This window comes from Lissotriton helveticus, chromosome 3_1 (assembly GCF_964261635.1).
Source record: "Lissotriton helveticus chromosome 3_1, aLisHel1.1, whole genome shotgun sequence".
NCBI classification, from domain to species: Eukaryota; Metazoa; Chordata; class Amphibia; order Caudata; family Salamandridae; genus Lissotriton; species Lissotriton helveticus.
Window position 1 is genome coordinate 1,029,083,405 of NC_136061.1, and position 25,784 is coordinate 1,029,109,188.

The following is a 25,784-nucleotide window of genomic DNA, read 5'->3' on the forward strand; positions in this document are numbered from 1 at the left end:
TTAATGTGCGGTGCTTTCATCCATACAAGTTGGTGGATCCATGTGTTTTTTCAGTCAATAATTCTCCTTCATATAAAGTCTGCCTGCTGCTGCCTGCAGTATGCTTTCGCATTACACTGGTGGGCAGATGGCACGGCAGGCACATGCAAACTTCCCTTTCTTCAAAATAATACAACTAATATATTGATTATCCTTGTTTGTCAGAGACGAGCTTTCGAGTTTCAAGGAAAATTAATTAGTGGTAGTGATAAGACTCTTATCTGTTGGGATGACTGATACAGAACTCATCCGCTGCTGTGCTACCAGCACAAAGTCCAAGCCATGATGCACCTGTCTCTTCCTGAGGCCTTTTCATTTGCACGCAGGCCTCAATACCATGGGTTCAGTATCAGGTGCCTGAAAAGGCCCTTGTAGGAATACTAAACTAGTCTCCACTTCACAGTGGCAGCACAAAAATAGCAATCAACAATATCCTTCAAAATATAAGGTAGGGTTTGTAGGGTTTGGATGTAAGATGTGTTCTCTGACAAGCAGTCAACTGGGATACATCATCCCTTGTCCCACTGCCCGGCTCCCCAACTCTGCCAGTCCAGGTTAATGAGGACCTCAACGCATGCCCAGAGTGTTCACTTATTTGCGGATTCGAGGTTCTGCAGAATCCGCGCCATGCTGGGAACTCAACGTAGTTCCCCTCGAACACAAGATTAAGGGGCATATGGCTTACTTGGGCAAGCCCCTGTTGAATATATGCCTATGTCTGGGAAAGAACCCCACGCCCACCCAAACAGCTGCCAATAAAAAAGTGCATATAGGTGCTATATCATGGAAGTTTTGGGGCAGTGGATGTTCAGCTTTATTGCTGGGAGGAGCAGCTGCAGCCATTAACAAATGGCTTTTCGAGGACTGTGATGACCCAGTGATCTGCTGGGAGCTTCCTGGTTTCTTGGGATCCGCCCTCTGGTCGTGGCTCTATGGAACTGAGACCCCACAGCACCTGCCTCACGTTATGGTGCTTCCCATTGACTGCTGGCACAGGGTTTCAAAATGGATGGGATGGACCACAAAGATCACTAGGGAAACGCCATTATGGTTGGGTTCAAAGCTAAAGATATCCACTAAGTTACAAAGGTTTCAGAAGTGGGGGAAGCTTGGCATGTCCAAACTGGATGATGTCTGGTCCCATGGTCACATGCTCAGCTTCACACAATCAAGTACTGAATACAGAGTGACTCCAAGGGCTAGTCTTTTGTACCCAGCACCTGGACTCTGCAACTGTGAGTCCAACCCTGCCAAGTGGTGCCACCCCAGTCCTGGACCCTTGGAAGTGGTCCTTAAGGTGCTTTGCCAGCACATCTGTGGACAAAGCAGAACTGGCACATCTCCTCTGCTTCACGGTGCAACACCAAGCAGAAATGATGCATTGTCTCGCTGCGTGGACATTACCGGCTCTAGGATCTCTTATAGCCCTCACAGCCCACAGCCATTTCAGATCCGCCGCGGCGCGATACATCTCTAACACTGGCCGTCCCATCACAAGCTCCATTATCGACAGAGTCCTGTACAATGATGCAGGACCTTACATCGCAGCATCACATCTCCTGGGAACTAACACCTTGTGATGCATCTCATACCCGGCCTACCCATCGCCTCGGCTGTGTGACACATCCTCGACGCAGGACCTCACAATGCGCCACAACCAGTGTTGTTCAGCAGACCTGCCTGGATCCCTGTAGCTGGCCTGTGCTACATTGCGGTTGGCCTGAACTTATGACTTTGTCCCTGTACGGCACAACCACATATTGACAGTTGTCCCAGTGTGCTTTTAGGCTCTATTTTCACTGAAATCTTTAAACGTGCATATCTCCAGTTCTGTTGTTTGGATTGTTGTCATTTTGGTCTTGCTTTATGTATTAAAATCTATTCTATTTTTTCTTGTGCTGATTTTTCACTTTAATACTGTTTGAAGTGTCGCATAAATCATTTACACATTGCCTCTAAGTTAAGCTTTACTGTTCTGTACCAAGCTACCAGAGCGTTGAGCACATGCTAATTTGGGGTTTTCTTGTGACTTCACCCTGACAAGGATTGTGGTTGCTGCCTGAGAAGGGTTTCAACATCCCTCAACCCGTAACCAAATTTCTTACAGGCCCAGACTCACTTCACAACTTCAATCCACTGAAACCTAAACTCACCATGGGGGAGAATGGGGAGAAGGGCATTTTGTGCTTGTATAAGGCGCTAAAAGTAAACACACCAGACCCAGTGACAGCCCTGTGGGAACAATGGGAGGCAGACTTTGGGGAGATGGAGAAGGAGGACTGGGTCGAGAAAAAAATAGAGGCCAAACAATTGGTGATCCCTGTTAGATCGCAGCTGATTCAATTTAAATACTTCCACCAAATCTATTACAACCAGATAGGCTATGAAAAACGGGGAGGGAGGTAGACCCAGAGTGCTTCCAGTGCAGAGAAGCAAGGGGTACTTGGTTCCACCCTGTCATCGATCCCTTCTGGTCCTCAGGCCCGGACTGGCCGTTGCGGGCAACGGACAATCCCCCGGTGCGCCGCAATGGTGGGGGCCGGTTTTGGGCCCTGGGGGCCGTTTTTGTTACAGGGCCGTTTTTGCAGCATAGCTGCAAAATCGGCTATGTAACAAAATCGGCCAAAAAACGGCCCTGGCAAAGAGCTCGGTCACACCCCCAGGGGGCCGGCCGAGCACTTGCCAGGGCCGGTTTTGGTTCTCAGTCCGGCCCTGCTGGTCCTGAGTCCTCCATACACTAGACGAGGTGGAGGGCTACTCAGTGGGAGTTCAGGTCAGCGCACATTGGTGGCCATTGGTTGTAGTCTGGCTACGCATGTGATAGCCAGGCACTGGAGATCAAGGGTGCCCTTCCCTCCCCATTTAGGGACTGGCTGCAAGGTATGGACAAATGCTCAATAGCTGTAGAGGTGTTGTATAAATCCAGAGGTTTGTCCAAACAAACACATTACACGATCAGGTGCATATGGAGAGAGAATTTCAGGCCTCCTGACTGAATGCCTAGATGGGCTTTAGGGTGAATGTTTTTGCACCTGTTGAGAGGTCTTAAAGGAATCGGCTATCTGTTCCCACAGGATAGAATGGGGAGTTTGCTTAAAACATCTTATAAGCATATCTGCTCCTGGGAACCAGATAGGAAAATAAAGTTTAGTATGCCTGAACTCAGATGTTAAAATGCATATTTTATCAAGGGTGATTTTTACATTCTGTGTTTGAAAATACCACTTTTAGAAAGTAGGTATTTTCTTGCTTAGACATCCAGTGTGCCTCTGCTAGGATGTGTATTGACTGTCTGGTTTTGGACTGACAGGGGCTTTGTTTTTTTACGCTTTCCATCGCTGCAGCTGTTTTGCTTGGTGAATTCTGTCGCAACGACATGTACTTTGCAAGAAATTACGTATCCATAGTTTTCTATAAACTCAGTTGCTAAAACCTTTTGAAAGTCTTTTTTCTTAATACTTGTGTATTGGATTTTTGTTGTTTTGGTCTTGTTGAGTTTAGATAAAGATACTTTATTTTTCTAAACTGGTGTGGTGTCCATTTGTGGTGTTATCACTGTATTACTCTGTGTTTTGAGTACAAATACTTTACACATTGACTTTGGGATGGGCCTGTCTGCTCGTGCCTAGCTACCCTGGGGGTGAGCAGGGGTTAAGTAAAGTATGTATACCCCTGACCCTGACTAGAAGCAAGGGTCCCTATTTGGACAAAGGTACCTACCTCAACCAACTAGAGACCCCCCTTTCTAAAAGCTGTCAATTCTGTAATGTCTGTCAGATGTCATGAAACCCAAAAAAATTCTAAAAAAAAAATGTACATTTTACAGATATAAGTCAAACATTGTCATTCTCCAAAATTATGATCTACATCGTGCTGCACTTCAGAATGAAATACAATCCGAATTTTTCTTTTTTTTTTTTAAAAGGCCCCAAGGACAGGGGCTCAATCTTTGTCTTAGGAACTTGCCACCAGTGTTGCTGAATACCAGGTTACCTAGTCTTGACTCCATCTCAGGCCTCATTCTTACAGCACCTTACACGTCTTGCCTCTTTTGTTCTCAATCTTCTTGGTACATGACTTTTGTCTTTGTGCTCCCATTATTCTCTGCCTCCTTTTTTCTCTCTTTTATGCCTTTCTTTTCTTGTTCTCTATCATAGCGCGATCTTAAAAGTAAGCCCCATGCATCCAAAATGTATGACGGTGTCCACTAATTGCACGAGCTGCACATATTAAGCACTAAAAAACAGTGTTGAACAGGTTAAACAGGAGCGGCCGGCATGATTCAGGAAGGGTTGTCGCGCAGGGGGTTTAATTTTAAAAATAAATACAAAGTTAACTTACCTTCGTCAGCCCGGTCCCTGTCATGCCTTGTCTCTGCTTCTCTGCTCCACTCCTGAACAGGAAGCCTCCCTCCACTCCCCTAAGCCAATCAAAATGCTGCAATGACAGTGTTGTGATAAGTCGGGACGCCAACCAGCCAGGCATCAAAGGGGAGGCCATTTTCTCCACGTAGAGAAAAGGCAAAGTGCACATGACGGGTTTGGCCGGCCCCAAAGTGCCGACCAAACAGTCAGCGCCCTCAGCAGTGGGCAAGCCACTGTTCCCCTGCACTAGAGGAGGACCGCCCACCTGCCCACCCCAAACCAAACACTTCAGCTTTCTTGCAGTGCAAGAAACAGAAACATAAAATGGTATTTATAATACCATTTTATGTTTCTGCTTCCCACACTGTGAGAAAGCAGTGGGCCGACGCTCCTCCGCCTACATAGAGGAGCCGCCCCTGAGGTTAAAGTAGGATCTTTCAAAGCAGTTTTACTTTTTCTGTGCAGTAAAACCATCTCATGTCTGTGCAATTATGAGTAAAACGTCTAGGAATCAGGAATTACTGTAGAAGCCGATTTTTCCACTCGAAATCCCCTATTCCATACTTTACCACATTTTCTGAACAGGTGGTAAATGTATATGTGAGCCAGTGCGTGGGGTGGGGAGTGAGGGATGGGGTTAGGGAAGGGGAGGGAAAAGATGTATTATATTAGCAGGGGGAAGCATTGTTAATTTCTCTCCATCTGAATTGCAATCAAGCCCTTAGTGATTTTTATCAAATGCTTGGATGATTTTATATATACTATGTTTTATGTTAGTAGCTGTAGTAATAAAAATTAGATCCACTCACCGGTAACAATACAGTAGTTCGGAGGTTCAAGCACTGCTCCATAAAACTGAATTATGTTTCTGTGACTGAGCATGCTCAGTATCTCCGCCTACAGATGAAAAAAATCATGATTACATGACTGGTTTGAAAAATAAAATAAGTGGTTAAAATTAGGCTGCAATGTTTTAGACTCTAGTACATGATTGGGATGAATATATAGTTCTAGTATACCTGAAACAGACCATAACTATGCAAAGAGTCGGAAACATTCCCAGTGTTCAAAGAAAGGTCAACGGAACAGAAATTGAAGGTTATTTGTGTCAAACATTGTAAGTCTGTCGACCCTCAAAATACATGGTAGAAATGGCACATGTAAGTATAAGCCTAAGCTTATCAATTCATTTCAATCTAGTCTTTTGTGTTGAGTTCATTAAAAACTTAACAAAGGTAAAAAAAAAAACACTATCAATCCTTAAAGCACATCACATCAAAATATAGAACCGTGTAAAAAGTAAATTTCAAGAGTTGGAAATCTCTTAATGATTACAGGACCATTTTATAAAACACATCTGTTTTCTAGCAGTTTTTAACCATAAGATTAACACAGTGCCTCCCACACCAATTTTTTTAACACATGCAGCAATAATTACCAATAAAAGTGACAAAAGCCTTCTGTCATTTTTACAGAGAAGTCTTTAAGCACAAAATTAGCTAGTGCCATCCAAGCTGAGCTGGAAAAAGACAACAGCCTTTGACCACCCCAAGCAGGGTATTACAACTTTGGATTGTTAAAATACCATACAAGACAACCTGGAAAGAATGAAAGCAACACCATATACATGTGTTTCTCTCTAATTTGAGCTTCGCAGACAGGTATAGCTTTGTTCGGACACAAAGGAGCACCAGTGAAGTCAAGACCTAGTTGTTTTTTAATTTACTATTCCAAAATGGTCATCCATTATCTTGAAACAGTAAATTAGAATAAAGATTGAAAACATCTTTCCATAATGGCGACCGTGCATGCATGCAAATGCATGCCCGCCATCTTTGAATGTTGTTTCTCAATTAAAATCAAATTCATTCCAAGATGGATACCATGCAGAGTGTGGACAGCAGTCATCATGAAATTATAATTTATTTATTTAAGAAATATCATTCAGAAAAGGGTGCTGTGCATTAATGCAGATGCACAGCCACCATGATGGAATGACTTTTGTAAAGCATAAGAAAAACAATTTCAAGATGAGCATGCATGATTACACACTGGCCTTCTTTAGCTGTTTTCCCTTTGCTTTACGAAAAATCATTCCTGGATAGCCACCCTGCTTGTAAATGCGATCATTTGTGTGAAAAACAAGCGTGAAAAAGCCAATAGCTTTTACGGGCGAGACCTATTGGTTTTGGCAATGCTGGTTCTTTATTGTATTTATTCTTGTTTCTGTTGTTACACTTTAAACAGCTGCCATGTGTTTCATCTTTAGGACATTCAGAAGACATAGAGTTATAAGTATTTTGGCCCATTTCTCTGCAGTTTCTGCTCATTGTTTAAAGGACTGCTAAACATAATCACAATTTACTCAGTGTTAGCTTGCATTTCCACTTGTTGTCAATTAGGGATGTAGAATTAATTCTGGGTCCATCTTGACATTCCTTAGGGTTTTTTTCAAAACAAATTTTACTGGGTTTTTGCCAACAAAAGGATAAAGATGGTGCGTATACATACACAGGACTCTGCAGGATGAGACCCCACAAACATGTAAATCAGGAACATATGTACAGAATACCCCCTGCCGCACCCCTTACCTCCACAAAGCAGTGCCTGAAACCCCTACATAATTGCAGTTCAAGATCTCGTCGCATTCCTCTGTATATCTTGGCCATATTGTCTGATTTCGGCATCCAGTTGTAGCTCGGCAGTGCGAACAGGCTCCAAGAACAAGCTCCTATAATCTGCCCACCTCTGCCAAATCTTCTGATGGTTCTGGGGGTGTCCCGTAGCCTGGAATACTGCTATTTCCAGCCCCATACAGAAGTCCATCCCGCAATCTATGTCCCCAGGGAAGGTGGTACACTTCCTTTCAACTGTCGAGCGATAGCCCTTCAACGCTAGTGTGAGCTCAAAAAATAATAAATGGCGTTTATAGCAATTCCCACCTGTTCCTTCAGTCATGTGAAGGAGGAGCAGTTTCGGGACAAATGGAATGGCCCGTGCAAGTACCTCACGCAGGGTTCTTTTTTGAGCAAATATTTGAGCATTTCAATATGCAGGATAAGCATATTTTGACTGAATTGAGGAAGGGTTTGTAGACCAATCTCATGTAGCTGGCCTGTAGTTAAGAAAATGTACTTCACAGTGCCCCTGGATGTCGTGAGTGGGTACAGTCTAGGATTGAGACACAACCACAGACCTTCTAACCCAGAATGGACTCCTCTGTGTACCTGGATGTCATGGGCAGAGTCTAGAATTGAGACTCGACCACAGCTCTTCTACACAACAGACCATACACAAGGCACCTGCGCACTAAGAGAAGCCTATCACCTTCACTACTGACACTTCTCTGTTATACACTGTGTAGAGTCAAGCGACAGACTTCTATTCGAGGACTTCTCAAGTTGTCCAATGAGAAATTTACTCTCAACACATGCGTTATAAAGACGATGTCAGCTCTCCGCCTATATGAGAACTGTCTGCAAACCTGTACATGAGCCAATCATTATAATCTTGCGCTTTAAACAGGAAGAATTCTCACATTTTCCCATAAGCAATCCACAGATCCATTTAAAACAATGTCTGGCAGCTGCCCCCCCCCCCTCTTCCTATTATTCCTTCTCTTTCTGTCTTGCTCCTCACTTACTGAAAACCGTGACTTGAAGAAACGGTTCACAACCTCTCTTTCCTTCTTTCATTTAGTTGCTTCCCAGTGAAATGGATCCAAAAAAGACAAGGGAGCGCCTTGCACTGATGAGGAGAGGAAGAGGGAGCAGGGGGAAGGTAAGAGAGGAGGGGGCCTGCGCTGGATACCTTGCGGGAGCCAGCGGGAACCATATGTCAAAGCTCGCTCCTGCAAGGGAATCGCCAAACGTGCACACGTTGCCATTTAAGGCAATGGAATGCGTGCACGTTTTTGGCAGCCAAACTGAATCGATTGCTAAAGGTCTTTCCCCTGTGCAGCGCATGCTGCGTAGGAGAGACCCAAAAATGACATCAGGAGCTTTCCCTGGTGATAGCTCTGTCTAGTCCACCATGAGGCAGGGCATGTCCTTGACTATAGATGAGTTTGTAGAATACCTATGCCCATGCAGGGTCGAGTGGTGAACAGATCTAGCAGAGCACATGCAGCTGTGGCAGACTTTTCTGCTCAAACTACAACTCATGTCTGACAAAGTTACACAGCAGAACTAAGGGCAAAAAAACAAAGAAAGCAGACAAAATATGAGTAACACTACAGTCAAGAGTGAGGAGAGATGAGGCGAGAGTGATAAAAAAAAAAGATGCACTGCCCTAATTAATATGCAGCATATTGGAATAGGCATTAGGAAAGGAATGACACTCTCCAGCACACGTCGATGATGTATAAGAACTATTGTTACTTACCTGTAAACAGGTGGTTCTCCAGTATTGGTGTCTTTCATAGATTCACATGCTTGAATATTCCCCGTCGTCGAAGTGGGAGTCCCACGGTACATAAAAATAGCAATATTGCTAATATAACATAAATGATAATATCATAGAATAATAATAATAGAGATAATACACTGTAAAACCTCTAAATGGTAACTTCCATAGGAAGACATTACAAGAGAAAAAACTCATTTGTAACATATCAGTGTCATTATGTTGGTCCAAACTGCAGCCAATCAGGCTCAAGCACCCTCTAGAACCTTCTCCTCAGAAGCTCAAGCCCTCAGATTTTCGTAGCACTAGTAATAATAGCGTATGAGGAGAAGAGAGCCTCTGAGGGGAGGAAGGGTGGGTCGCATGTGAATCTATGAAAGACACCAATACTGGAGAACCACCTGTTTACAGGTAAGTAACAATAGTTCTTCTCCAGTATTAGGGGTGTCTTTCATAGATTCACATGCTTGAATAGAATAGATAGCAGTAACTCCTTAGCACTGGGATTGCAAGCATCTTCACAAGAAGTAAACACATAGCTTAAAAGCATATAGCAATCACAGAAGAAAAAGGAGGAGGGAACAGAGGCTCACCTTATTTAAAGAGATGGCGAAGCACTGCTTGCCCCACTGCGGTATCCGCCTCGTTGATAGAATCCAAACAGTAGTGTCTGGTAAAGGTGTGCCTATTCGACCACGTTGCCGCCCGGCAAATCTGGTGTAGAGGCACTCCGGCAAACAAGGCGGTGGAAGACGCCATCGCTCTCGTCGAATGTGCCTTCACAGGACACTGTAAAGGCTTGCCAGCTTGTTGATGACAGTAGGATATGGCTGCTGAGAGCCATCTTGCAAGTGTTTGTTTTGTCACTGAATGTCCCCTTCGCATTCTTCCATATGCTACAAAAAGTTGATCTGATTTGCGGAAAGGGGCAGTTCTTGAAATGTAAAACTTTAGACAACGGCTGATGTCTAAGGAATGAAGGCGTTGTTCTGCCGGTGACTGTGGATTCGGGAAGAAAGTCTTCAAGAAGACAGGTTCGTTCAGATGGAAATCTGTAGGCACCTTTGGCAAAAAAGAGGGATTGGTACGAAGAGATACTCCATCTGCTTTGAATTGCAAATAAGGAGGCTTGATTGTGAAAGCATGAAGATCGCTCACACGGCGAGAAGATGTTAGGGCCAAAAGCAAAATGACCTTCCAGGTAAGAAACTTGTTGTCTGCTCTGTGGATTGGCTCAAAAGGAGGCTTCATGAGCTGTGACAATACCACGTTGAGCTGCCATGCCGGAGGCGGGCGTCTGATAGGAGGAAACTTCCTGAAGAGACCTTTAAAGAATTGCCGGATAATTCTGGATGAGCAGAGAGAGTTTGAGCCATCATGTCTGAAACGTGAAATAGCTGCCAGAAAGACCCTCAAGGTGGCATGAGAGAGGCCAGACTGAGCAAGGCTTAGAAAGAAAGGCAACAGCTGTTCCGGGGCAGAAGTGAGTGGATGGACATTTGCTTCTGCGCACCAATGGCAAAACCGTTTCCACTTTAGTTTGTACGTTTGAACAGTTGAGGAAGCTCTAGCAGCAGCCAGAATCTCTCTGCATTCCTGGGGCATCTCTAAATTCGCGAATTCGAGGTATTCAGGTTCCATGCCCATAACTGAAGAGTGGTCGGGTCTGGATGGCAGACTTGGCCCTCGTCCATGGACAGAAGATCTGGACGTGGATGTAGACAAATGGGCGTGCATTGGGACAACAGAAGAAGTTCTGAGAACCAAGCCTGTCTGGGCCAACGAGGTGCGATCAGTATCAAGTGGCAGGGTTGCCTGCGCATCTTCCACAATGTCCTCGGCACCAATGGTATGGGAGGAAATGCATAGGCGAACAGGCCGCTCCAGTCCATGAGAAGGGCGTTGCCGCTGGACCCCGGATGAGGATGCCAGCTCGCAAAGGCGGGGCACTTCCGATTCAGTGGAGTGGCAAAAAGGTCCATCAGGGGACGACCCCAACGGCGGAACACCATGTCCAGAGTTTGTTGATGAAGCTCCCACTCGTGGGTCGATGATGTGGACCTGCTCAACGAATCCGCTAGGATGTTTGAAACCCCCGGCAGATGGACCGCCGTCAGGGAGATTCGATGACGAAGAGCCCAGTTCCAGATCTTCTGAGCTAGCCGAGACAAGGGCTGAGATCTTGTGCCGCCCTGTTTGTTCATGTAGTGCATGCTGGTTGTGTTGTCCGTTTGAACCAGCACGGACTCTCCTTGCACTACAGGCAGAAAAGATCTGAGAGCAAGGAAGATCGCCAGCAGCTCCAATCTGTTGATATGCCATGTTCGTTGTGACGGTGTCCACTTTCCTTTGATTGAAAGGTCTAGGAGATGAGCTCCCCAACCCTCCATGGATGCATCTGTGGTCAGTGTTAGATCCGGAGGAAGGGCCAGAAAGGAAACTCCTTCGTTTAGGTTGGATGGTTCTCTCCACCAAAGGAGACTGTCTTTCATGCGAGACGAGACTCTCACTAGATCGTTGAAGGATCCTGACACTTGGCGCCATTGCAGGTCTAGTTCCTCCTGAATAGGGCGAGTGCGGAGCCTGCAGTTCGGGAGTAGAGCGATGCAGGACGACGCCATCCCCAGAAAGGACTTCAACATGCGGACAGAAACTGACTGTTTTGAACGGATGAGGGTGACCAGACGTACTATCTTCACCTGTCGTTCTTGGGAAACGAAGGCTTTTGATAATTCCGTGTCGAGAATGGCACCCAAGAAGTTTCTCCTTTGTGATGGTGTTAAATGTGACTTGTCCACGTTGATGGTCAACCCCAGTGACTCGAAAGTCTGTAGGCAGAGAGTTGTGTCGTGAGCCAGCTGTAGAGGAGACGGAGATTTCAGGAGGCAATCGTCCAGATAAGGAAAAATCTGCACTCCTTGCAGACGTAGATAAGCCATGACTGGGGCCAGGACCTTCGTGAAAACACGAGGTGCCGAGCGCAGGCCAAAAGGCAGCACCTTGAATTGGTAATGGATAGTGCCTACCTTGAACCTTAGAAATTGGCGATGCTGTTGAAGAATCTGCACATGAAAATAGGCGTCTTGCAGATCTATCGTGGACAGGAAATCTCCGCTGCAGAGAAGCCGCAAGACTTCTGACAATGTGAGCATGCGGAAAGACTGCTGTGTCAGAAAGAAATTGAGCGCCCTCAAATCCAGTATAGGCCGCCACTCTCCCGTCTTCTTGGCAATGAGGAAAAAACGTGAGTAGAAACCTGTCCCTTGTTGTGATATAGGAACCACTTCGACTGCACCTTTTAGTATGAGAAGACGAACTTGATGTTGCAATTCTAGAAAATGGGGAGGTGGCGGGCCTGATGGCGGAGAATGAGGAGGAATCTCTGTGAACTCCAAGGCATGACCCTTGCGAACAATGTCCAATACCCATTGGTCCGATGTTATCAGAGACCATTGGGAATAAAACTGCGAGATTCTCCCTCCAACTCCTTGTGTGACATGAGAGTCACTGGCGTTTGTTGTTGGCACCCCTATAAGTAGGTTTTCCTTTATAGGGTCTTGACTGATTTTGGCGAGTAGACTGTTGGGAGGAGTAACGTTGATTGCCTTGGTTGAATTGGCGGTACTGAGTGTGTCCTCCTTGAAAAGTTGTGGAAGACGAACCTCTTCCACGGGCGCCACGAAAGGGCTGCTTCTTAAATTGTAAGGAGACTAGCGATTTTGCTGTATCGGTGTCCTTTTTAATTGACTCAAGCGCCTCGTCAATGTGAGCGCCAAAAAGAGATTCACCGTCATAGGGCATGTCGAGTATCTTCGACTGGACCTCTTGCCGGAAAGAAGTGGATTTAAGCCAGCCCTGGCGGCGGAGGGCCGCAGCACTGGCGAGGATGCGAAATCCCGTACTCGCCACATCAATCGCACAGTCAATCATTTCCTCTGACGCCCTCATGCCATCCTGGAGAACTTGTTGGGCTTCCGCTCTGGACGCTTCCGGTATTAGTGAAACGAATGCGGAAATATCAGACCACATTTGCCTGTCGAAACGACCTAGAATGGCCAATGCATTTGCAGCGCGTACAGACGTAGAGGACATGGTGGAAAATTTCTTCCCAATGGCGTCCAAACGTCGACCCTCTCTATCAGGTGGAGTAGTGAGAGGAGTTGCCGGATTACGGGATCGTCGCTGTGCCGCCTGTGTGACCACCGAGTCTGGTTTGGGATGTGACAGCAAACAAGCAGGTGAACCAGCCGGAGCCTTGTACTTCTTTTCCAGGCGAGGGACTTGTGCCGGCAAGGAGTTAGGAGAGTGCATAATCCTCATCCCTTCTTTCCATACAAATTCTATGATTGGTATAGTGTGAATTTGTTTGTACGGTTTGTTCTTGAAATCGTAGAGAAAGCAATCTTCTTGCCGCTGTTCTCTCGGCAATTTAAAGCGGTCCGCCGCTTTATTCATCAGCACATGGAAGCTTGCTGTATCAATGGAAGGCGAATCACCTGCCTCTGGCTGTTGCGGAGAAGGTGTCTGTATCCTATAGTCGTCGTATTCCGCCATATCTGGATCCTGCTCATCGTCAGTATCCTGGTGTAATTCCCCCTCTTCACTGTCCGACTCATCCACCCCGTGCGCACCAGGTTGCGGAATAAGAGGGGGGTTAGGGCGGGGAAGCTCTGGCAAAACAGGCTGCTCCAAAGACTGCGGATGGGTGGCAGGGCCGGAGTCCTCCGCAGGAGCGTGGCTTGGAGTACCTTGAGGGGTAGGCGGAAACCTTCGATTGTAATCATCCAGCATATGCTGGAGGTTTGAAAACAAAGAAACTGGGAAAGATGCCATAGGAAACTGGACAAATTGGTCATCCGGTTGGACCACTTCCTCCACCTCCTCTTGGTCAGAACTGGAGTCTTGACATTTTATGATTAACTCCGATGGACTGTGAGCTTCATCGTTATCATCGTCCCCCATAGATCCAGTCTCGTGATCAGTAGCCATCAAAGGTGAGGGTAATTGGAGATCAGGAGGTGGCAACTGCAGAGAAGAATCCCTGCCAGAGGTCAAGGAAGGCAGTGGTACCAGAGGCATGGTGGCAAAAGAACCCAATCCTGAGAAGGATTCTGAACATGCCGCTGAGGAAATCGCCATCGTCGACGAGGTAGGGCCCACTGAGGGATTCGCCGTCGACGGTATCGTCGTCAATGAAACGTGCGTCGACGGAGACTTCTTTGCTGGGATCTGCGGAGACGTCAGCCTCGTCGACGGTGTCTTCGTTGACGGTATCTTCGTCGACGATACTTTAGTCGACGGCATCGTCGTCGACGGTACCTTCGTCGACGGTACCTTCGTCGATGGAACCGGCGTCGCCTTCTTCGACGACGACGCCGTCGTTGTGGAGCTGGTCGACGGAGCACTCGACGTCGACGGGGATCTCGTCGTCGGAACCGTTGCTTTCTTCGTCGACGAAGCCGACGTCGACGAGGTGGTCGACGGAGAGGCTGACGTCGACGGGACCTTCGTCGACGATGAATCCTTCGACGTCGAAGAGGATTTCTTCGTCGACGGCAACTTCGTCGCCGACGAGACAATAGGGATCGTCGACGGGATCGTAGGAGCTCTCGTCGACGTTGAGGACGTCGACATCACCATCGTCGACGACGAGGAAGCAGACGTCGTCGTCACAGAGGTCGTCGACGAAGACAGCAAAGCCAATCTTGTGGACGGAGCGGTCGTCGACGAGCCCGTCGACGACCTGGGAGTCAAGACTGTCAGAATACTGATAGAGCCTGGACAAGACGCCTGAGAGCCAGGTCTCGTGGGCGTTGACACAGAAGTCATAGGACTTGAAGATTGTGCCACTGGTAAAGCCAGCTTTTTCTTCTTCTGTAGAAAAGGAGAAGGTAAGTTCTGAACACTCCCACGCTTGGAAGGGACAGTGGAACAGCCTGACTGAAGACTTACTGCGTCTGACAGAACATCTTCTTTATCTTGGAGGCGCTTCAACCATATAAGAAGACGACCTTCCCTGTCTCTGAGAGTCTTAGAAGGAAGAGCTCTACAGAATTTACATTCATCCACCTTGTGGTCAGGGTACAGGCAGTAAATACACTTTTGGTGGGGGTCCTTCTCAAACAACCGTAGTTTCCCACATGAAGAGCAAGCTCTAAACAAAGACTTCTTACTTGACATTCTGGAAGAAATAAGTTGAAAAGACAAACTTTGAAGAAAAAACTGAGCAGAGCTCAGGGAGACTCCCTTCACACGACGTGCGGTAGAAAATCTGAGGGCTTGAGCTTCTGAGGAGAAGGTTCTAGAGGGTGCTTGAGCCTGATTGGCTGCAGTTTGGACCAACATAATGACACTGATATGTTACAAATGAGTTTTTTCTCTTGTAATGTCTTCCTATGGAAGTTACCATTTAGAGGTTTTACAGTGTATTATCTCTATTATTATTATTCTATGATATTATCATTTATGTTATATTAGCAATATTGCTATTTTTATGTACCGTGGGACTCCCACTTCGACGACGGGGAATATTCAAGCATGTGAATCTATGAAAGACACCCCTAATACTGGAGAAGAGTTATTACACAGTGCACAGTCTCAGCACAATTTGTACAAAATAATTAAGGTTCTTTTCTCTTCTTTTTCCTTTTATTGTGTGGATCTTCAGACAGCCGACACGTGTTTTGTCACTAACAGCCTTGAAAAAGTCGCGGGACAATTTCCCCAATGTCTTCTCTGTCAAAAGCTTTAGTTTGTGGTGATAAATCCAACCCACTAAGGGTGTCAGTTACAAGCAGCGTCCTTAAAACCAATTTCTAAATGTCCTGGGAAACGCCGCTTTGTGTTGCACCGAGTACGGAACACCGTACTCGGTGCAACACCAAAGCGATGGCCTGTGACTGGAAACTCTGTTTCAAGCTTGTGATATCGGGACATATCAGGATCCCAGGACATTTAGAAATTGGTTTTAAGAATGCCGCTTGTAACTGAAACCCTGTGTGGGTTGGAATTATCGCCACAAACTAAAGGTGCTTAACAACCTATCCGGGATGGTGGGGAGAAATGGTGGAAAGGGTTATCTCTGTCACATGGTGCCATAATCTGCTCGTATACCGACATTTGGGAAGCAATTTCTATTTGTGATTTGTTTCTCTAAACATGCAGGGTTTTTATATGCTCCCTTCTTTGGGATTGGCACCTGTACTTCCACTTCTTCCCACTCTGCCCCTTAGCTGCACCCTCATATACCACTGTGATCTAGACTGTATGCGTGATAAGGATGTTGATGTTGATATTGGAGGAGGAGGGGTGTTGTGAGATGTGGGGAGCCTCCCTAGCCACATGAGGGAATGAGTGGACTTGGTCGGTGCTTGTTCCCATTAGAAAGTTTCTGAACCAAAAATCCTCCACAACAGGATGCATGCTGCATAGAGAAAGGGGAACAGGATATACCATTCAATGAGGGAACTTTGGGCGAAGACCACATATGGCATTCATGGCCTTCTCCCCCAGTTAGGGCAGAAGAATTACCACAACAGATCATAGTAATGTAAGCAGGGACACATTGTCAGCACTTGCTCTGGTGTACCATACAAACCCTGTGCCTTAAACACAGCCTCTCAGGAGTCCTATATTCCAACAGTAAGACCTACACCTTTCTTGGATGCACGCTTACTAGAGCCCCCAGAAGGTTGAATCACTTGCACTGCAGTTGCACCAGGCACAGCCTGTCAAGGGTGCAAGACAATTTAATACCTCAAAGTAAAGATGGAATGGAGAGTATGAAGTATATACCTTTAACAATGTGCTGTTTGCACTGACCACACGTGCGTTAGTTCTCTGACCTGCTGTGAGCCATACAGCACGGCATCGAATTACCTGGTAACTGGTAACTCAATGCTGCCATTGGTGTGACACTGACGAAAAGCAGCTCTCAGCGTCTTACTCGTACTGTGGGAAACCTCTCTGTTCTCTCCCCATCCCCCTTGCAATGTGCGTGGTCCTTTCCTGTGTTATGAAATGACACTTCCTGGCCCGGTGCTTGTCTGCCTTTTGCCACTCTGCTGTTTATTCAAACATGTCCTTCTGCAGTTTCCCAGCCAACCCCTCAATGTCCCTGATCTGAGAACTGTAAGTGTAATCTGAGATGTCGTTTTCTAACCAACAACAGATTTGTTACTAGTGCTTAATTTGCAAAAGAATTGGTGCAGGGGCTCAACGTTTTTCTAAGAAGCCCGCGACAGGCACTATAATAAATGTCAGCGTGCTGACCACAAAGGCTGCGCAGTCTCGATTCCACTTCATGCCTTTTTAATCCATTCCAAGACACTCCCTGTCCCTTAATCTTGCAGGTTCTTTCTCATGCCCGCTTTCTCCATTCGTCGCGGTTTTTCTGCCTTCTTTCCCCCTTGTGTGCTTGTCTCTCTCTTGCTCGGCGTCAACGTCTGATGAGGAAAAATTCGCGCAGGTCTCCAAAAATAAATGCTGGTGGGTCCAACCTGCAACCACCGGCTCAAATAAACACCATGAGATGTACTACACGGGGGACTTGCGCACAGCGACTCGAAGCACTGTTTGTGAGTTCTGTTCAACGCCAGACCAGTAAGGCATGGTTAACTCTTTAGATATGCTTTAGAGCAGACACAGCACCCACTCCAAGGAGTGAACTCTGCTAACATTCATCACATTTAAACCTGCGAATAGTGTAGCTAATGCCTGGGATTATCTGGGGAAAGGCAAAAATGGCGAAAGAGTCTTATAAACGGTCTGCAGCGCTTGTATTACAGAGGTTTTTTTTGCAATTAATACATTAGCGCACAGCTAAGGGAATCGTTTAACAGACGCATGAGATTCTCAGCCTGAAACTCTCTCAGAAAATGTGTGTTTATTTGTAAAAGCAACCACGAAAGACAACAAAAACGATTACTGTCCGCTTTACGCAAGGATTGCGCCAGGCCGCACTTGTAACATAAAAACCTGATGTGTACAGAAATATATGTCAGCCGACCTTGAATGAATCGATCCTTTCATGGTATGTTGCATGTCACAACAAGTGAGACTTTGGCGGATTTTTAACCCCCCCCCCCACCCCCACCCCCCCCCCAATACTATAACCTAGCAACCTGGTGCCAGCCTGAGCACGGAACCCTCTTATGTCACCTGGAGTGGAGTGCTCAGGTGAGAGAATGTGTCATTATTTAAAGTAGAGTCAATTACTCTAGGAAGATTCTGACTGCAAGAACGATGGAATCTGCTTCCTGAATAAAGTTACTTAAACTGGCAGTTTAACAGCTTCGTGATTCATCATTAGGCTCTTTACTTCAATTGCCACATGAACCGCTCCACAAAGCATGCAGTTTAACCACTCTGTCATCTGATAATTAAAATAATGCTATTATAAAATAGTTCTATCATGACCCATGAAGGTACATACATGACATCTTAGTATGCTAAATTTCAGCAGCGAAAACCATTTTTGTCATCAACATCTCCAAAATATGGTCATGGATGTCGATTCAACAAAATACAAGGAGTGGCAAAAGTGACATCACACACCCTTTGACCTTATTGACATCAAAGGAAGTGACATCTGACCTATGACCCTTAATCTTTCCCAGGAGTGGCCATTTGACCTTAAACTGCATCCTATCACAATAATTGACATCACTGAAGTTACATCGAAACGGTCATTAATAAAAATACAACACAAATATCTATTTGGGATACACCTATATTTGGGTGCTGACATAATATTTGAAATTTAAATTGTACTGCGCAAAATTAATGAACCAGAGTTCTTTAGAATGGGTTCGGATGTAAGGGGTTCTCCCAACAAGAACATTTTGAAAAACTAAGCGAAATAGGGCTAATCTATAAGCAAACTTTTCAAGTAAATCTGCTAAAAAGCCACGAGCTATGAAAGGGCACTCTCTAAATATATATATATATATATATATATATGCCCTTTCATGGTGTGCAAGGCAATGAATCCTGCTGTTCCAAAGGGGTTGAGCCCCTATTTTTCAAAGCAAGCTATGTATGTCCCCTTATGCCAACAATAAACTTAAATATGCCAGAGCTAGCATTTTGCCATGGGTGCCCCCTATAAGCCATGGGTGCCCCTTTATGCAAACAATGACATATAATATGCCAGCTCCGCAAATTCTGTTATTAACGTTATCCAAGCACCATGGTAACCATAATGTCAAAGTATACCTCTCATATGATAAACCGACCATTTTTCCACGTTTGTCCCCTCCTATATACCAAGAATCACCTCGAGCCTGCTAGTGCCAGCATTTTGCCATGGCTGTCCCATACCAAGAAATGTCCCCAGTATTCCTGTGTCAGCCTTTTGCCGTGGATGTCCCATTTACCAAGTGTTCGTTCTAATACGCCAGTTCCCTGTCTGTTAATAATGGCCCGTTGTGGTATCTTCCACGCACATACTCCCCCGGCGCCTCGCATGTAATGGAGCTGCTCGCGGTGACATCACTCGGAATGTCACCGCGATCAGCATTCCAAGGCGAGCGCCGGGGACTGTGTGAGGCGGCTGAAGAAGCGAGGCTGTGGCTGAGGTCACGGGAGTTTTGATCTTTGCATTAAAGGACGTTTGGTTTACTTCCACCTTTTCCAGCTTGGTTATTAATGCGAATACCACACTGGCGACGAGGGTAAACTGCCCCGGTGACCTCAACACGCCCAGGAATCTTGAAGGAACCCAGAGGACGAACGGAGAAGGAGACGGACGTGGCTGTGGGGCTCCGAATACAGCGGAAAGCAACGGTGGCAGTCCCGAGGTCATCGGACAGCTGCCAGGGGTGAGCAGCGTGAGGCGTGGGGACTGCCTTGGTCCTCGAACAAAGTAAGGTGACTCCTTCTGGCCACCAGCGTGCCCCCTTTTTCAGTGCTCTGACGGACTTCCTCACTTAGGCGCTAGTGTCCTCTAAGCGCCACCATCCGTGAAAGTTTATTGTGCCCCAGCCTAGCTAGCGGATATAAATCTTACAGAAGGCACTGTTTACGTGGCGCAAGCTCCGCTCGAGCCCCCGTCACCAGCTTTAGGCAGAGACTTTGATCGTGCCCCCCCTCAGGGAAGTGTCTCGCGCTGTCACCTTTAAAGCGTGTGAGGTCCCCTGCAGACTTTTGTGCCTGTGCGACGCTGGTCGGCTCTTCCCCACAAGCGGCGCGTTGGGATAGCGCGTTGAAAAGGAAGGGCTGGCGCATGGAGACCCCGCCACGATGGGAGACGGGTTGTGAGTCATCGAGGGGGCTGCAAGAAGCGTCTGAGTAGAGCGCTGCTAGGTACATTTTCTGCGCTGCAGTGTCTAGGAGCAGCACCTCAGAGGGCATCAGTGAGGCACAACGCAGGAAGCTGAGTGGAGCACAGCAGTGCGGAGGGACTTGGCCTCTGCGCAGAAACCCTCACTGTTACCGGCTGACAGCATAGGAGGATTGAAGAATTAAACATCAGGAAGATTAACTGTGTTTTGTTGTAGCACATTTGGAGGGCACGGAAAGGGTGAACTGTGACTGTGAGCGACGAATTTCTGAACTGCAAGTGCTCATCCAGGTGCACAGAGGGTTTCTGGACTCTTCTGTCCCGTCACGCACAGGTTCTAGTCAGACTGCCTTTGGGGTGAAGGTAGAGCGCGGTGTGGCACATCGAGAATACGTGGCATAATTGCCAGCAGCAGCATACGCTCTAATGTCCTGGGTTTCGTTTCCCCTACCCTAAGTAGGTGCAAGGTTTATTCTCCCCGTCTCGCTCCTCTTCAGTATCGCAGGGGGAATGTGAAGCAAAGATTTGTGTACATTGCGAGGCTTACGCTAACTTACTGTTTATTTCCAGCGTCAGTGTGTCCAGTGGGGGTGAATTTTCATTGTGTGCCAGCAAGGGGAGCCTTAGCAGGCTAACATGCAGAGTGTGACCCCTCCTCCTTTTTTCTTGACCACCCCTGGGGATCCCAATATCCAGTGGAAGAAATGGAAGAAGGTGTTTTTGAATTACGCCACTGTTTGTGGGCCAAACCTGGGTTTAGAAAGGAAGATTGCATTATTAGCCTATTATCTGGGCGCGGAAGGCGAAGAGGTCATGGACCATCTCCCAGAGTTAGGGGCACAGGAGGCTAGGGGTCTGAATGAATTTGAAGTGAGCCTTAAGAAGTTAGACTTACACTACCTTCCAAAGACTAGCACGATTATGGAGAGGTACCACTTTGGTAAGAGAGCACAAAAGGAGGGGGAATCGATAGAAGACTTTGTATCCGACCTAAGGAAGTTAGCCGCCTCTTGCAAATTTGGTGGTGCAAGTGAGGAGAGAATCAGGGACCAATTTGTGTTGGCGTGTAGGATGGAAAGGGTGCGTGAGGAGCTATGGCTCAAGGACGACCCGCCCTTGCGGGAGGTCCTCATCATTGCCAAACAAGTGGAGCATATGCTCCAATGTGTCAGAGAAATAAAGCAAGACGCAGGGGAGAAGAAAATTGAGGAAAAGGCCAATGTCAGCGAGGTGGTGACTGAATGTGAAGCAGTGTCTGTAGTAAAAGGCCAGAAAATAGTGAATAGAGAACACAAAGAAGGCAAGGTAGGAGGGACGTTTAAAGGCACCTGTTATAGGTGTGGCAAGCAGGGGCACTTAGCTAACGACAGAGAATGCCCTGCTCTCAGATTCACGTGCAACAAGTGTGGGAAGAAGGGACATTTCAAGCAGTACTGCAAGAGTGGGCAGGGAGTCAGCAGGCAGAGTAGAGACAGGACGAATGTGGTGTGTGACGAGTTTGTGGTGCAAGTACAAGAGATACTAACCCCCAGTCCCAGCAACCCCGTGAGCGCGGAAGTAGTGGTGCAGGTCGAGGGAGGACAAGTCAGCAGCCCCAAGGACACCATAAAGGTTGGGGAGGTTGAAGTGGAAGCACTATTTGACTCTTGTTCTAGAATTACCATCATTAATGCTAAAGAGTTCTCACGAGTGTCAAAGGGAACGATTGTCTTGAAAAGAATGGATCTGAGGCCAGGGGGGTATGCCGGTCGCCCCATCTCCATGAAGGGGTATTTCCTGGGGAAGGTAGAATACAGCAACAGAACAACAGTCTCAAAGGTATATGTGTCCACAGTAGGTGACAACATCTTGGGGTGGCAGGCACAGAAAGAGCTAGGGGTCTATCTTAATCCCAACTGTGATCCCCAGATCCTGGTACAAGAAATTATTGAACACAAAGCAGACATTGTAACAGAGTTCCAAGAAGTGTTCAGGGAAGACTTGGGATGTTTAAAAAACTACTGCCACAGAATAAGACTGAAGGAGAACGCCAGGCCAGTCGTGGCCAAAGTCAGGAAGCTTCCAATTGCCATCCAGGAGGAGGTGAGGGCTGAACTGGAGAAACTGTGCAAGGCCGGAGTAATCGAACCAGTGGAAGCAACGGAATGGCTGGCCCCCATCGTGGCAGCCAAGAAGAAGGATGGTTCGGTCCGGCTCTGCATTGATTTGAGGGCACTTAACAAGGAAGTCGTGGTCGACCGTTACCCCTTGCCCAACATCACCCAGATGATGAGCATGCTAGAAGGGGCCAAAGTCTTTTCTACCCTTGACCTTACCTCAGCTTACTTCCAAATAAAACTACACGAGGAGTCTCAAGAGCTCACGGCATTTGTGACACCCATGGGCGCATATAAATTCAAAAGGATGCCTTTCGGGTTAGTCTCGGCGGCCGCCGTGTTTCAGAGAATCATGGGCAACATGTTAAAGGACATCCCAGGCGTCATGTGCTACCAGGATGACGTCCTAATATTTGCAAAGAACCATGAGGAGCACGATGGTAGGTTGAGAAGCGTTCTGGGGAGGTTTCTGTCACAAGGCCTCACAGTGAAAAGAGACAAGTGCGTGTTTGGCTGTGCTGAATTGGACTTCCTGGGACACAAGGTGACTACTGAGGGCATATGTCCAAAAGCTGGATTACAAAACACCATTGTGAACCTGACATCCCCCAAGGGCAAGGACGAGATCAAGTCATTTATGGGGATGTTAGAGTTTTACGGAAAGTTCATAAGGAACCTGGCGGGAAGGACATATGCCATCAGGCTACTGTTGAAGAAGGAGAATGAATTCCGGTGGAGTCAGGAGTGCCAGAGGGAGTTCGAGGATGTAAAGAAGGCACTCGCTGAGGCCCCCAGTTTGAAGTCGTACATACCCCACCGGGCAACCATAGTCACCACCGACGCTAGTGCGAAGGGTTTGGGGGCGGTCCTCACCCAAATTGGAGAAGAGGGAGAAGAAACCATAGCATTTGCTTCGAGGTCACTCCAGAAGTCCGAGAACAACTACTCGGTTATCGAGAAAGAGGCTTTGGCTGTATTTTGGGCGCTAGGAAAATTCAGAGACTTCCTCTGGGGAACCCAGTTCACCCTCCGCACTGACCACAAGCCGTTGGTGGAGGTGTTCAGCAAGAAGGGTTTGGATGCCATCTCCAGCAGGATAAGGCGTTGGGTAGTCGGCCTTCAAGAATACACCTTTGACGTCGAATACGTCCCCGGGACCCAGAACCTCGCAGCTGATTGTCTATCTAGGTTAGTTGGTGATGAAGGAGAGAGTGAGAAGTTGGCTGATGAAGAGGAAGAGGACCTTCAGATGGAGGATGTCTGCACCATCCAGAGGGCGTTGGGAGAAGAAACTTGGAGAAAGGCGTTGGGAGAAGACAAAATTTTGGAGGAGGTTTCCAAAAGAGTAAGAAGCGGTTGGAAGCACGGTGACAAACAGGATGAAAACCTGCGGCCATACCTGGCCATCAAAGACGAGTTGTCCATCATAGACGGATGTCTATTCAGGGGCACGAGACTTGTACCTCCCGCAACCGTGAGAAGCAACCTGGTCGAGTTAGCCCACAAAGGACATTTGGGCATCACCAAAACCAAGCAAAGACTCAGGGAGAGCTATTGGTGGCCAAACATGGATCTAACCACGGAAAGGAGAATCAGAGAGTGCATTCCGTGCAGTAACAGCGACAAGGTCCTGAAGCAACAAACGCCCCCAATGGTGTGCAGGCCGGCCCCTTCAGGACCATGGGTCGAGTTGGAATTAGACATCGTGGGCCCAATGTCAGGAGAACAGCGGACACCTTACATTTTGGTGCTTGTGGATATGTATTCCAGGTGGCCAGAGATGAAGTTTGTCAGCGAGGTCACCACCAAAACTGTCATCAGGTTTCTGGAGGAGGTGTTCATCCGGGAAGGACTACCCAGCAGCATCCTTACCGATAACGGTGTTCAACTGTGTTCAAAGGAGATGGAAGACTTCCTGGAGGAAAGAGGTATCAGACACAAGCGTTGCGCACTTTACCACCCCGAAACCAATGGCATGGTCGAACGCTTCAATAAAACCCTCAAAGAAAGCATCCAATTGGCAAAAGCCAGCGGAATGTGTTGGAAGGAGGAGGCGTGGAGACGGCTTGAAGCATACAGGTTCACACCCCACCAGACGACGGGGGTCACCCCGTTTGAATTGCTACGCGCCAGGATACCCAACACGAAGCTAACCCCAGGATGGATGGAGTGGCACAAGGGGCGGTCTGACCGATCTAAAGAAGCTGAAAGCTTGAAGAAGCAAAAGGAGGCCATGGAAAAGAGAAAAGAGGAATATGACCGTCACAACGCCACAAAGGAAGTAGAATTCAAGGTGGGAGACTGTATCAAAATCAGAGCTCCAACAGGGAAGGCAAGTTGGTCAGCATACACCAACCCCACCAAGATCACCAAATTATTCAACAATGCGGTCAAGACACAAGAGGGGAAAATATGGAACCTTGGGAGGGTCGTGAAGTACCATCCACCTGAGAATTCAAGGGGACGGGAGGGAGGCCCTGGGCGGGACCTTAGTTCCACCACGAAGAGGCAAACCATAATTCCCCACTCTACCGTCAGGCCTAGCAAGAGGGTGACCAGACCACCTAGACATTTTGATCAGTATATAATGATGTAATGTGGTTTGCTTTGTCCACCATGTCAACCTTCCACCTGGCCTGGGAAAATTATACTGTTCCACACCCAAATGGGTGTTTCTGTGCCTCATGGTGCGTCTAACTTTGCTTGTTATGTTTATGTTGCCCTTTCCGCAGGGAAGGGGGATGTGTGGTATCTTCCACGCACATACTCCCCCGGCGCCTCGCATGTAATGGAGCTGCTCGCGGTGACATCACTCGGAATGTCACCGCGATCAGCATTCCAAGGCGAGCGCCGGGGACTGTGTGAGGCGGCTGAAGAAGCGAGGCTGTGGCTGAGGTCACGGGAGTTTTGATCTTTGCATTAAAGGACGTTTGGTTTACTTCCACCTTTTCCAGCTTGGTTATTAATGCGAATACCACACCCGTCTCTTGTAAGCAAAGACCAGTATTTTGCTAAGGCCAAAAGCAGACTTGCAAGCATTACACCATGCTCTCACTCATGCTAATTTACACTCATTCACACTCATTTAATCTCATTTATTGCCACTCCTATCCATGACTGTCACATTCATTCACCCATGCTCACATGCGCACACGCTTACACATAAACACTCCCTCTCTCACACAAACACACTCTCACCCACAAGCTCACACATGCAACATGCATTTAAAAAAATGTTTCTTATCTAATGCTCCAGTGTTTATTAAACTAATAATGAATATTATACAATATTCTCTGTTACAGTCATTAAAAATGAGCTAAAAACTAGGAAGGTGAACCCGCCTCGTGTTCTTGGCACTGATTTTGCCACCTGTGAAGCCAATAGTCTCAAAGGCAGTGCCAGGGGTCGCAGGGGTCTGAGAACGCATGTCTGTGATCTGAACAACATCATATTCGAAAACAGTGGCACTTTAATCACAGCCTCTCTGCTCAAGAGGGAAACGGCCACTACAACGCGGCCGTTTCAACGAAAACCTTAACCACGCATGCATTACAACGCATGCGGGGTTACAACAAAAGCCTTTACCACGCATACGTTTA

The 25,784-nt window shown here is 47.1% G+C and overlaps 1 protein-coding gene across 6 annotated transcripts in view; it reads right to left on the reverse strand.

The window, feature by feature from the left end:
- Positions 1 to 25,784, reverse strand: part of MAP3K20 (mitogen-activated protein kinase kinase kinase 20) — a 1,120,268-nt gene that overhangs the window by 898,698 nt on the left and 195,786 nt on the right. For all 6 annotated transcript variants that reach the window (XR_013608752.1, XM_078681552.1, XM_078681553.1 and 3 more), the window contains one exon: positions 5,213 to 5,300. Coding sequence is in view for 5 of the 6 variants with exons in the window: in XM_078681552.1 (XP_078537678.1) it covers positions 5,213 to 5,300 (88 nt within the window). In the remaining variant the exon portion in view is untranslated. The remainder of the gene's footprint in view (positions 1 to 5,212; positions 5,301 to 25,784) is intronic.